General features: G+C 41.7%; 1 protein-coding gene across 2 annotated transcripts; it reads left to right on the forward strand.

Moving 5' to 3' along the window:
- The first annotated feature begins 441 nt into the window (after positions 1-441).
- On the forward strand, positions 442-10119 carry MTRES1 (mitochondrial transcription rescue factor 1). 2 transcript variants are annotated; one of them, XM_084624784.1, is made up of 4 exons: positions 442-559; positions 3548-3986; positions 4790-4862; positions 9066-10119. In XM_084624784.1, the coding sequence occupies exons 2-4, from the start codon at positions 3556-3558 to the stop codon at positions 9240-9242; spliced, it is 681 nt and encodes a 226-aa protein (XP_084480910.1). In that variant the 5' UTR covers positions 442-559; positions 3548-3555; the 3' UTR covers positions 9243-10119. The 2 variants fall into 2 exon arrangements, with proteins under 2 accessions (XP_084480910.1, XP_084480909.1); XM_084624783.1 differs by lacking the exon at positions 442-559 and adding an exon at positions 578-920.
- Positions 10120-13278: the final 3159 nt, after the last annotated feature.

Raw genomic sequence — 13278 nt, forward strand, 5'->3', positions numbered from 1 at the left:
CCTCTGACCAACTTAAGTTACATCCACATAAGCAGTAGTGTAGACTAGTTATGTTGACAGGAGAGGCCCTCCCATCACATAGCGCTGTCTACACCAGCGGTTAGGTCAATATAACTATATTGCTCAGGGGTGTGGATTTCTCCCCCTGCTCCGAGTGACATAGTTATACTGACATAAGTTTGCAGCATAGACCAGGGCTTAGTAAGTTCCGTTTTAGTGATTTGGCTGGGTCGAGGGGCAGGCTCAGGACAGCTGCCTTTTCTTTGTGTTGGCTTTCACACCACATCCCAGGCTCAGCCCTTAGACTAGTTTGTGATATCAGCTCTAGTGCTCCCTGAGAAGAGACAAGGCCTCTCCCCTTTGAGCCTAGTCAGCTCTGTCTTTACACACAGGAGGAGAAGGGACCAAAGGGCATTTAGGAATAACAACAGCCCCAGCAGCTGGCGGGAGTACCCATCCTCTTCCTCCCCGCGGCTGCCTCAGCTTGTGGGTGCCCAGCCTGAGGCAAGGGAAAGGGACCTGAGCGACGCTCCCCCGCGGAAAGCCCGGCCCCTTTAAGGTGCATCCAGAGGGGCGGGCAGGCCCCACCGTTTGCAAATTCCCGCCTGCCAGCCAGGCAGGCCTCTGCTCCCCGGGAGCCGCCGGGCCGAGAGCCGCGTAGCGAAGCAGGGGGGCTGCAGGGGCGCATCCGCCTTCCCCCCACTGACTGCTGGGAGCTGAGGCCACGGGGCGCGGCCCAGCCCCGCACACGCTGAAGGGGTTTGGCGGGGACCGAGCAGCGAGTTCCCCGGCGCCAGCCCCCAGCAGCGGGGCCCTGGCCGGCGGCTCCGCCCCGCTCTCCGCGCAGCGCCTCGGCGGCGGGCTTGGGAAGGGGCCGGGGACTAGCAGCGGGGCCGGGCCGCAGCGTCCGGCGGACACAGGTAACAGCGGCTCCGGCTGGGGCGCGGCTGCCCGGGCCGCGGGGATGTGCCCTGGCCGGGTCTCGCTGTGGGCGCAGCTGCCGAGGCCTGCAGGGAGCGCGGCCCGAGCGGAGCTTTGCTCTCCGGCTGCCCCCCGCGGAGCGGGCCCCGCCGGGCTCCCTCAGGCCGGCGGCAGAGCGGGCCCGTGGCCCCGCGGTCGCAGTCGGTGGGGCCGGGGCTGGTACAGCAGAGCTCGGCCCTGCCCAGGCAGACACGGGAGTTTCCCTAGCCCCGAAGCGGCGCCGCTGCGGGCCTGGAGCGAAAGGCGGGAAGAGGTGGGGGTGGGTGACAGTGTGGTTTGGGCACCTCGCCTTCCTTTGCTTTCCTAGCAGGGAGCCGGCTGTCCCAAGGGCTGGGTGCATGGGCGGGCTGGTTAGAAGAAAAGCTCAGTGGGAACAAAACTAGCCAGGGGGATGGTGGCAGAGGGTAAGTGAAAAGAAAAGGAGGACTTGTGGCACCTTAGAGACTAACCAATTTATTTGAGCATGAGCTTTCGTGAGCTACAGCTCACTTCATCAGGTAAGTGTGCTCCAGGTTAGTCCTGACCAGTTAATTATTGGTGGGGATTGAAATCAGACCCTTGAGCGTGGCAGGGAGAGTGAATCTTCTTAGGAGAAGATTTTGCCAGAAAAAAACAAGTTTAAAATGTAATCTCTTGTCCCATCTCCAGACATGGCCCCTTAGCAGTTGCAATCTATGATCAGAATCAGTCAATGTACATAGATATATACACACTGCATTTAGCACAGTTTTCAGAGTAGCAGCTGTGTTAGTCTGTATTTGCAAAAAGAAAAGGAGGACTTGTGGCACCTTAGAGACTAACCAATTTATTTGAGCATAAGCTTTCGTGAGCATGCATCTGATGAAGTGAGCTGTAGCTCACGAAAGCTTATGCTCAAATAAATCGGTTAGTCTCTAAGGTGCCACAAGTACTCCTTTTCTTTTAGCACAGTGTGGCTTTGATCCTGACTGGGATTTTGGAGTGCTCTCACAACTTACATATAACATAAAATCCATTTTCACTTCTTTTGGTACAAGTTTGCATATATTTGGGGGCTTCACCCCCCACTAATGTGGAAGAACATATGGCAAGTACATGGTGTGACAACCCAGATGTTTAACAAAAGTGCAGTTACAGTAATGTGAGGGAGCCTTTGCTTGACTTGGGAATAACTTTCTCCAATGGCTATGAGGTACTGAAAAATCACTAACTTGTTTAATAGCATCTAATATTTTAATAGAACCTAATGAAGCCCTGCCCACTCTGTCACAGGACCGCTGCTGGGACCATTTTTATGAAAGAGGGTTCAGTCTCTTTCACATAAATGGTCCCAGCAGCAGTCCTGTGACAGGGTGGGCAGGGCTTCATTAGGTTCTATTAAAATATTAGATGCTGTTAAACATATTAGGTACTGAAAAATCACTCATAACCATTGTAGAAAGTTGTTCCCAAGTCAAGCAAAGGCGTGCGGCACCTCATAGAATGGGGTCCTGGTTTATGAATAGGGTCCTCAAGTGCTATAGTAATGCTACTAATATGCCCTAAATTATTAGTCCTAATGAGGACTATGGCTATGCCAAATTTCACACTTCAGCTGTTGTAGTTTTTTGTCTGCATTTAAAAAAATAAATTAACAAAGATAATGAAAGTGGGTTTTTTTTCCCCTTCACTCACTGAAACAGGTAAAATAATTGTGCTCAAACTTTCCAAAAATTCATTTTGGGGTAGAGAACAAAACATAGAAATTTCAGTCTAAAAGATTAATGCAAACGTGTGGAAATTTAGGGTTATAACACTGTTTTTCATCCTTACCTAAGATCATAAATCTAGTTGGGGATTGGTCCTGCTTTGAGCAGGGGGTTGGACTAGATGACCTCCTGAGGTCCCTTCCAACCCTGATATTCTATGATTCTAAGGGATTGTTCTTGCTAGTGACTGCTCTTCTAGTGGAGGATGAATAAATATATTGCAGCAGGAAAGAGTATTTCTCTTGAAAATGCTTCAGTAATATTAAGGTCTGGTTAGGAGAGCATTTTCTCATCTGCTGGCTCTGTGGTCTGAGCACAAGGTGAATTCAGGAACTCTTGACTTTTATTCCTGGTTTTACTACTTTCTCTGGTATTGAGCAAGTCATTTCTGTCAAGAACTATCCCTAATAAATGTAGCCTCTGGCATCTCTCTGCTCTTGTTAAATAGCGTGGGCTGGAAGTTAATTATGACCTTAAAATATTGTATTTGAGTAATGGAAGGAAGAAACCATAAGAAAGTTAGTAGTTTAACAAATTGTAAAAAGAGAGTTACATATAGAGTATTGCACTTGAATTTCCGTTGCTAATTTTCAGTGTAACATGCTGCCTATTTATAATGGGGAACTAAATATGAAAAATACAGATTATGAATAGTCAATTTACCTGTCCTGCTATATGAGAAAAAAGAACGTTTCACAGAAAGATACAATAAATCCTTATGGTTGCAAAAGGAACTATATCATTACAAGAAGGAGAAAAGGTGCTGATCTTAGTCACTACTATAAATATGCTGTTTGCTGACCAATTTTTTCAGTACTAATTGAATCTCTTTATTTCAGGGTATGCTATGACTGGTTTCAGACTGCCCGTCACTGCCTTTAGGAAACTAAATGTCTGGTTTGGAATCTGGGAGAAATTCCCGTCTAATAAACTCAGTGTGTCCTGGAGGAGATATATATACTCTAGTCACCAATCCAGTATAATAAACTACAGAAAACACTTCAGCATTTCTCTTGTGAAACATGATGTATTTTTAAGACAACCTTCACAGTGCATTTCAGTGCCTTGTTTACGACTTAAAAGTGACAAAAGTTCTAGAAAGAAAAAACAACCCCTGCAAGAGGAGGAGGAGGAGGAGGAGGATGAAGAGAGATGTGATTCAGAAGATGAATTTGAAAATGACCCCAATATAGTGAAAGATTACAAGGATCTTGACAAAGTAGTCCAGTCTTTTCGTTATGATATAATAATGAAAGCTGGTCTAGATATTGCAAGAAAGTAAGTATGAAAGATTTATATAGCTTACCAATAAAGAAATTGTCATATAGCAAACAGTTAAATGTTCTTTTGATGTCCTTTTACTTGCTGCAGTAACTTAGTGAAGAAGAATTTTTTTTAACTTAATCAGAAGTCCATATTTGTCTTTGGAGGTGTATTGTTACTTTGTCTCTTGGGATTTGTTTTTTTTTCCAGAATTCTGCTACTTATCGCTGTCTGAAATACTAAGACTGCTTAAAGAGACAGTGATAATTTTAATCAATCTCTAGCATTTATGCTTTTAACTGTTGACTTAGAAACAAAGAGCTTAAGAATAGGAAAGCTTCTGCTAGTTGGTGGAAGAATTTAAAAAAAAATAGCCTAGATTGACTAGAAGAAAGAGTCTAACCTAATTCTACATTAAATATAAACCTGCCACACCTACCTTCACCAGGTATACATAAACCTTTATTAACAAGTCCATCACAATGTATAACCTATGCAACCTGCAGAGGATTTAAGAAGCCTGTTAGTTACAATACATTAGTATGACTTGAAGCTGATATCCAAAGACAACATTCTTAAGTTTAAAATGACTGATGGCATACAAAAGGGGTGTTATCTGTTATAAACACTCTTAAACCGCCCTTGTACCTGTGGTACAGAAGAGTTATGAATGCTTTGTGCACACATTCTCCTTCTGGATCACACTTTGCAGGTGAACTGTGTTTTTGCCTGTGTGTTAGGAAACAATTGCATTTGTTTACTGTGCGCTGTAAACACAGCCCTATAAAGCAAACTTCTTATTTTTTTTTTTATTTTAGCAAAGTGGAAGATGCATTCTATAATGGTGAACTCAGGCTGAATGGAGAGAAATTGTGGAAGAAAAGCAGAACTGTAAGGCTTTTTAAAAAAACACCTCAAATTAATATCATACAAGATCATAACTAAGGCTGACATTTTCTTTTCCCTCCTACTCTGATAGCACCCATGCAGGCATTATAAGAGGCTATACAACAATGAGTTATCCTGCATGTAACATGTGAGCTGTTATACCTGGGGTTAAAAGATAACACGATGTAAAAAATGGCGACTTTATGTAAGAAGACAAAATATCCAGGTTTCATTAAGTTTCTAAGTATATCTAGTTTAACTGGGGGATGGATGAATCAAAACAAATTACTGTATGTCTACTTCTCCATCTTGACGGAGGTAGTAGAAGTAGTTCTGTAAGCTGAGGAGTACAGCTTCTTTTCCCCTTCCCCCCAGAAGACTTTGCCAGAGATATGGGGGAGGAGGGTACTTGTAGCTGCATTAAACAGGCTTATTGATTCTTAATTAACCCCCACAAATGTTTTTTTTTTTTTTTGTTGTTGCAAAAAGAAAAGGAGTACTTGTGGCACCGTAGAGACTAACGACAAGTACTCCTTTTTTTGTTGTTGTAATCCCTGCAGCCTATCCACTGTTAAGGTTGCATGGGTTAGTGTAGCCACTTAGAGAAAAATATTATTTTAAGTAGGAGATTATCCATACATTTATCATTAATTCCTACTTATACTTCAGCCCTTCTTAAGAATTTCACTGACACTTTCCCCCAGTATTAAATAACTCCTATCTGCTTTCTTATCAGGAAGCACCTGTCATCAGTTAAAGGAATTGTTCCTGTTCAAATTCTCTTTCAGGATATCATTCTTTATAAGCCCCAGTCTCTGAATGTTCTTATTTGTGGCAACTGTACCCTCTCTGTTTTGAAGTCCTTAAAGATCCACTTCTGCCTCACTACCTGTAGTGAATCTTTTTTTTGGTTGCTCCCTTTCCTTAACCTTTTGTCTAGTTGTCTTTCTGTCCTTGCAATATGAGCTATTTGGTGCAGGGACTAATGCATTTTGAATGCCTGGAAAGTATCTATCATATAATGGTAGCGTTATAAAGATGGCATCTCTATGGCAAACCCTTGTATCTCCTATAGCCTATGTCTTGCTTTTTTGACACTTTTTGTCTCTATAAGTCATCAACAGAACCATCATAACTTTTTCCTCACTTGCAACACTTCATTTGTAGTTTCTACAGACTTGATATTATGGTCTTGCAGTAAAAAGACTATAGTTAAGGTTGCATCAGAGTTTTCTGTTGTACAGGGTCTGTACTTCAGTGTCTCACCGGTGTTTTTTTTGCAAGCATGCCTGGTTTGCTCTGGGGATGAAATGGGTTTGTGCAGTGAAGGAGTCTTCTGACTGTAGCAGCCCTGTCTCATTTGTTGCAGAAGTTGGGAGGTTGTAGCGAATAAGGCAGGGGACTAAAGGAAGAGAAAGGATGGTCTTGTGTTTAGGGCAGTTGAATACCATCCTTGAGGCTCAGGGTATGTCCACACTATAGTGGCTACAATAGCAGAGGTATGGTGACGCAGCTGTAGCGTATACTTCCTGTATTGATGGAAGGGGGTTTTCTGTTGATGTAGGTAATCCACTTCTCTGAGAGGCGGTAGGTAGGTCAATGGAATAATTCTTCCATCAATTGAGCTGATTCTACAGTGGGGATTAGGTCAACCTACCTGCCATGCAGGTGTGAAATTTTTCAGGCTTGAGTGATGTAGTTAGGCTGATTTAAGTTTTAGGTGTAGACTGGCCTTAGTCCCTGCCTCTGTGACCAAGTTCTTATGTGACACTGGACAAATCATTTACATCAAAGTTTTCACAGGTAGTCACTTCTGCATGTAATCTAATCCTATATTATCATGTATACACACAAGGGAGCCTAATTAAAGTTGCATGGCCAGCGTTCATTCCGGCATTTCCTAACTCGAGCGTGCTTGACTCTGCAACCTTTTAATCCCTAACTTTTTATTTCCTTTTTTCATGGTTTAATTTTACTGATGAGAGCAACTTTAATATTAAACTACATTTTTTGTTTGAGTCTATTATCAAGAGTTATGATGTTCTAATTTGAATACACAGACTCTGCTTGAAATCAGTCATCTTGCAAAACAAAAATCCCAATATGCAATTTGTATCCAGAGTCCTTTGGTAGAGATTTTTGCATGCAAAAATCTTTTTTTAAAATAAACTGTCCTAGAACAGACATGGTATTACTTTAATTAAGAGTGAAGCAGGTATAATATTCATGTACTCCAATGCAAGCCTATGGTGCTTTGCATATACACTTTAGTTACATTAGATAAAATTACCTTTCTGAAGTGTCTGCTATCTGTTGGACTGCTAGGGTTTTTTCTATTAACATGTAGTTCTTAAATTTTGAATAAATTAAAACTTAATCAGTGATTTTTGTAGTTTTCCTTGAATTAAGTTTTTATATTTGGTTATTCAAGTGACATTAGAATAATAAACTATCTAAACTTTAATATCACATTAGAAACCACATACCAAGGACCAAACCCTACAGTCTCTTCCTTGGGTAAGCGCTCTATAGAAGTCAATGGGAAGCTTGCCTGAGTGAAGAGTTCCAAATTTGTCCTTGTATGCTTAGCAGCCCATAAGCAGGTAGGGGCTTCTAAAACTGAAAACTTTCTGCCCTCTGGTTCTCTCACCAGTGTTAGATCTCTGAAAAATGTATATTTGCTTGTAGTCGGAAGGGGATGTCTGACTGCAGCTGAACAACCTGGCAACCACTCCGTATCCAGTAATACAGGAGTTGAAATATAAAGATCTGTGGTTCAACCAAAATGTACTACTTTTAGTTAATGTACTTCCCAACAAGTCAATGTAGTTATCATGCAGTGTAAAGCGTTGGATGTAAAAAATTGCTGGAATCACCAAGTATAATGTGAAGAAGTCATCTTCCAGTAACACTTGCCTTTGTTAAGGTTTAACGGTTCTTCTGCTTGAAGTCAAATAGGAATTTGGATTAATACTTCATTATTAAGTTACCTAGAATATAAAACAATGTCTGCTAAAGTTGATTCTGGGCGGGCTTATTACCAGACCCACAAGCTCACTGGTTGAAGTTGAGGTAGTTCTTTATGATTCTGCTTACCTCTCTGCCTCATTTTCCTCCATCTGTAAAATGGAGAAACAATATACCTAATAGTGGTATTGTTAGATTTAACTTAATTTCACATTATCATTTTGTACAAGTTATACAAAATGTTTGAGTATTAAGACTTTTCTCATACATGTAGTGAATTTGGGGAGGATTACACATTAAAACCAAAATCTAGACTTTCATTTGCATGATGAGAGTTGTCCCATAGTGGTAGCCTACTAGAGGCTGGCATATAAAAAAATGCAAAAACCTGTTGGGGCTCTATTTCTCTTTAATATGGCAATGGTACTGCTGCTTGGTTATTTACTGAACCGTAAGCACACATATAATGCTTTAGTCAAATAAGACAAGACTCTGCTCCTAGAAGCCTATCCTGTTGGTTAGACGCGACATAGAGAGGTGGAGAAGCAAGAGCAGTCACAGGCTGGTATAAGGAAAGATTGTAGTTATATTGTTTGAAGTCATGAGATTATGTTATGCAACATTCACACTAGCTGCTGTATATTTTTTGGGGGGTGGGAGTAGGCACAGAAGATTGGAGGGGGGGTGTAGCCTTGGAAGGCTAACTGAAAGTAGTGGATTTTGAAGGAGGGAGACTGGGCAGAGAGGGAAGTTGCGTAATACATGGAAGCTTGAGGGCTAATCCAAGTATAGGGTAAGAGTGGAATGAGGACATAAAGAGAGCAATGAGGCTTGCAGAGTTGGTGACTAGAAAGGCCTACATGGAAATAGTGGGAGAAGAGATGGAATTAGGGGCTGAATTTTGAAGGTAGTAATAAGAAGTTGGACTCTCATTCAATTGCATTTACAATACATAAAAACTAAAAAACAAAAACAATTAGTTGGAAATAACACAGCCAGGGTGGAGCTGTGGTGAGATTCACAGGGATTCATTCCTCATCACTCACTTGCAGGCCTGGATTAGAGGAACATGGCTGCTATACTGTAGACATGACTTATACAGCCATTCTAACAACTTCCCTATAAGATAACAAGAATAATCCGTGTGGAAAGAGGAGGAAGACAATTAAATTGCACATAAACTTTAGGGTTATTTTCCTCAAAAGAATGTTAATTATCTCTCTCTGTGTCTATTTTCAGGTCAAAGTTGGTGACACACTGGATCTGATAGTAGGGGAGGATAAAGAAACAGAAACTGCTGTAGTTATGCGTGTTGTCTTAAAAAAAGCATCAGAAAAGACTGAAAGTGAAAAATACAAAGTGGTTTTGCGGCGCTGGAAAAATTTAAAAGTGCCCAAGCAGGATGTATTTAAGTGACAAGGATTTGCATATGGCAGCATGAGACTTCTTGTGGAAAACCATTTCATTTGTTGCTAAATAGGAATTTTGGTTAAACAAAATTCTTGGATCCTTTTTAAGCTTGTGATAATGTTACCTCCTTGCCATATGCACCATTCATATCTTGTGATAGTCTGTCAGTTTACTCTGTTCTATTCATTTTTGTTTCATGGTAATTTGGAAAAAGCTTTATTTCCAGACAGTTTCCCTAAAGAAGATATATAATGGTTGGGTAAAGGCTAGATAGAGCTCAACTGCTTGACAGTTGATTTTGTTAATCATAATGACTATGTTGAAATTAAGGCTGGTCTCATAACAAGTGGAAGAATGTTTCTGGCTGTGAGACTACTTAACTCATTTTTCTAATCTTGTACCTCAGGGGTGTCACTCTAGGATGAACCTTTCTGAAATCTAAAAACCCAAAGGAGGGAGACAGGATGACTTAAAAGCTTTCTCCCGCCTATGGTCACTGATTTGAATCTGATTCGGTTGATAGTGACAGAGTCACTACCATCTGATTCTTGTCAGTTGCCTCTGTGAAATGTGTTGGTGGTCATGTTCATATCACTACTGGCCAGTTTGGCTATTTTAGAGTGACCAGGAGAATGGCTGAGGGAGACACTCCCGTCATGATTGTGAGGCATATTGGAAGATCAGGAAGAGGGAGCTTACGCTACTATCATTTTATACCCTATAGTAGCTGTGCAGAACATGAGTGGAAGATTTCAGACTCATGCCCTCAATTAATTGAATGTTAAATAGAGAGTACTTAATGCGTAAACTGGGAGTTAGTTGTACAGGTCTTGGAGGAACATTGTAGAAGGATGACAATAAAATGGAAAAAACATGCTAAAAATCTCATGTCCATCTTTCTTTCTTAGCACAAATGCTTAGTAAGAAATGCTTCATTTAATGACAGTTGTACATAATCATAGATATGCTGTTGCTATTATGAGAATGATCTTCTATTTAATATTTTAAGTGAAAAAACAACAAGTAAAAAGGAAGTTTTCTTATCCTTAAAGGTTGGGGCAAATCTCTCATTCCTTTGTCAATGATGTGAAGACTGCAGGATCTGGCCCTCCTGATTCAAATTCTTCATTCTCACAAGAGTGAGAGTGCACTGGATGGCAGTAGCATCACTGTAACGGAACAGAGTGTACGAACTAGAGTAATTTATCATATCTTTTTCTAAAAGGAAATAATCTGACTTAATATATAACTACACAATAACCTAGTTATTTTTCTCCTTTTCTTTCAATAAACTGCAGAGCCACACTGGCATAGTATTTTTAGCAAATTTCCTGCGTCTGGTGTTACTTAGTAGAAATGGGAAAGGAGATAGGATAAATGAGCCAATGCAGCACTAGTTGCTCCATTATGCAACTTGTCAAAATAGTTGCTCCAAAGTGCTATTCCACTGCAGAAATCTTTAGAAGTGAATAGGAGCCAGATATTTAAAGGTATTGTGGTGCTTAAAGATGAACATCGCTGCTTCTGAAAATCCCACTAGACTCTAAGGTGCCTAATCCAACTCAACTGTTTTTTTAAAAATTCCACTCGGGGCTTCCCTGCATTTTGAGGTGCCTAAACAACTTTAAGAATCTGCTCTTAAATGACTGTGAGGCCTGAGAAACTTCTCCCACAAGACTCCCAGCGGCAGAAATATAAGGAAGCACTTGATGTCTATATTAAAAGCAGTTGGAGGGACCTGCTCTAAGGCCTTGTCTACACTACAGTTTTGTTGACAAAAGGCAGCTTTTGTGGGCAAAACAGTGGAGGTGTGCACACTACCATGCTCCTCCCATTGACAAAACTTGCCTGCTTGGCCGACAAAAGAAAACAACCTCGATGAGAGGCATAGAACTTCCTGTGACAAAGTTAGATCGACGAAAGTGTGTGTGTTATATCGCTGTAACTGGCCTCGGGGAGGTATCCCACAATGCCCACTGTGCCTGCTCTGCTCACTGTTTTGAACTCTGCTGCCCTGCATCCACCCCTCCCCCGGGCTGAGCAAGCCGGTTCTGGCAGCAAATGCCCTCCTGCTTGGACTAAAAGGGAGGGGGTGGATCTACTTGGGCTGTGGGGAGAGGAGGCTGTGGGAGAACTCACGTAATCTTGCTCTCCCCAGCACTAGGTCTGCAGTGGCAGATAGGCAGGGTGGGCTGCTACTACAGGGAAGGGGGAGACTCATGCTGAGCCAGGGGCTGATTCAGGGTTTTCCCTGCCCATGTACTGGTCTCTGCTGAGCTAGGGGAACAGGGGCGGATGCCAGCTGTCTGTGCAACAGCTTCTGCCTCAGGATTGGTTGTTTCTAGCTGCTGTCTGAACTCCCTCTCTCCCAACCCACACACAGTCTCTCTCTTATACTGCCCCAAAACACAAGCTGGCTCTTTCACTCTCATTCTCTCTGACCGCTGCAGAACAAGGAGCATAGGGGGGACACGCAACAGTGGAGTAATTACAGCAGTGGCTGTATGTCGGCATAACTTGCATCAACAAAACTCTGTAGTGTAGACAAGGCCTAAGTGTGCAAACTCCACTCACAAGCAACCAAACATGGAAGACAGATGTGTGCCTGATGCACAAACAGTAATTAAATGTCCAAGATAAAACACAATGAAAAATGAGATGCATCGATTTTTCAAAGAACCTGTGACATGGAAGAATGTGCTGTCAAAACTACTTTGCATAACCTAACGAGCAATGCGGATCATGACTGACATAAGAGACAGACCAAGGTGTTCAAAAGCAATTAGTAATATGGGTGGGGGGGGGCTGACTTTCAGAAAGTCCAGATCCCCCACCCTTTGGAAATCAGGCCTCTATTAAGGTGTCAAATTGGGTAGTAGTCAGAATCAATAATTTTGAAAATCTTGGCTTAAAAGCTGTTAAAGCATAATTTAGAACTAAAATGGATACTTTGGAACAGTGACATAAAGATATTGAAACTGTGTGAAAAGAACTTCTGGGAACAGGAGGAAAAAATTCTTTGAGTAGATTGTGCACTGGATCCCACTCAGGGGATCAAAACTAAAACACAGGGCATAACCCTGTTCTGGCCGTCACATAGCCACCTCTGACAGATACCTGAAAGGTTTTTGTCTCTCACTTTTGTGCCAATTAAGTCTGAGTTAATGAACTGATACACTCCTTTGGAAGGGCAAGGACAAAAGGGAGTTTTGAAGAATTGTCCCTGATCACCTTAAAGAGAAGGAAGCTCAGCAGAATCACCAAAGCACTGTACCAGACCAATATAAAACACCTGTGCGTAGACAGTTTTCCATTCAAGTTTAACAGAAAATGGCTATTGTGTTGTCATGGAAATTTCTGCAGCAAATGTCAATTTTTGCAAGTTTTCAGGTTTTGGCAGGCAACATGTTTGGGTTTTTGTGTGTGTCTGGTTTTCAGCAAACAAAGAACAAAATGTTGGAATGTCCTGAAGGGTTTTCTACCAAAACATTTCACCTATCAACTGCATTTTTTTCAGTTTTGGTTTGTGAAAATTGAAAAGGTTTGTAGATTAAAATTTAAACATTTCCACAGAAAAAAGTTTGACTAAAACAAATTTAAGTTTTATCCAAATTTTTCACAGGGAAAAAAAATCATTCCCCAGCCATTCTACTTTTTGGGGATCCCTTTTATAAGTTCTGCTTCTCTAATGACAATCAAGATTTCCCTTTCAGAATGATTACTAAAGGAGAAAAAAAGAACAGGAGTACTTGTGGCACCTTAGAGACTAACCAATTTATTTGAGCATAAGCTTTCGTGAGCTACAGCATCCGATGAAGTGAGCTGTAGCTTACGCTCAAATAAATTGGTTAGTCTCTAAGGTGCCACAAGTCCTCCTGTTCTTTTTGCGAATACAGACTAACACGGCTGCTACTCTAAAGAAGAAAAATTGCTACATGAACCATGGTCACATTGTGTGATAGGGCAGGAAATGGGACAAGTAGAAGTTCTGTCCATGCAGCAGCAGGTCAAGTCTCAAAGAACCAGGAAGACACCTTTGGAA

This window comes from Lepidochelys olivacea (genome assembly GCF_965140295.1).
Source record: "Lepidochelys olivacea isolate rLepOli2 genome assembly, chromosome: 3".
NCBI classification, from domain to species: Eukaryota; Metazoa; Chordata; order Testudines; family Cheloniidae; genus Lepidochelys; species Lepidochelys olivacea.

Bases quoted from the DNA above. Each gene is read 5' to 3' on its own strand.
- MTRES1 (XM_084624784.1), top strand. From the start codon at position 3,556: ATGACTGGTTTCAGACTGCCCGTCACTGCCTTTAGGAAACTAAATGTC. The intron at 3,987-4,789 runs GTAAGTATGAAA...TTTTTATTTTAG, and splicing joins GGTCTAGATATTGCAAGAAA to CAAAGTGGAAGATGCATTCT. The intron at 4,863-9,065 runs GTAAGGCTTTTT...GTCTATTTTCAG, and splicing joins TGTGGAAGAAAAGCAGAACT to GTCAAAGTTGGTGACACACT.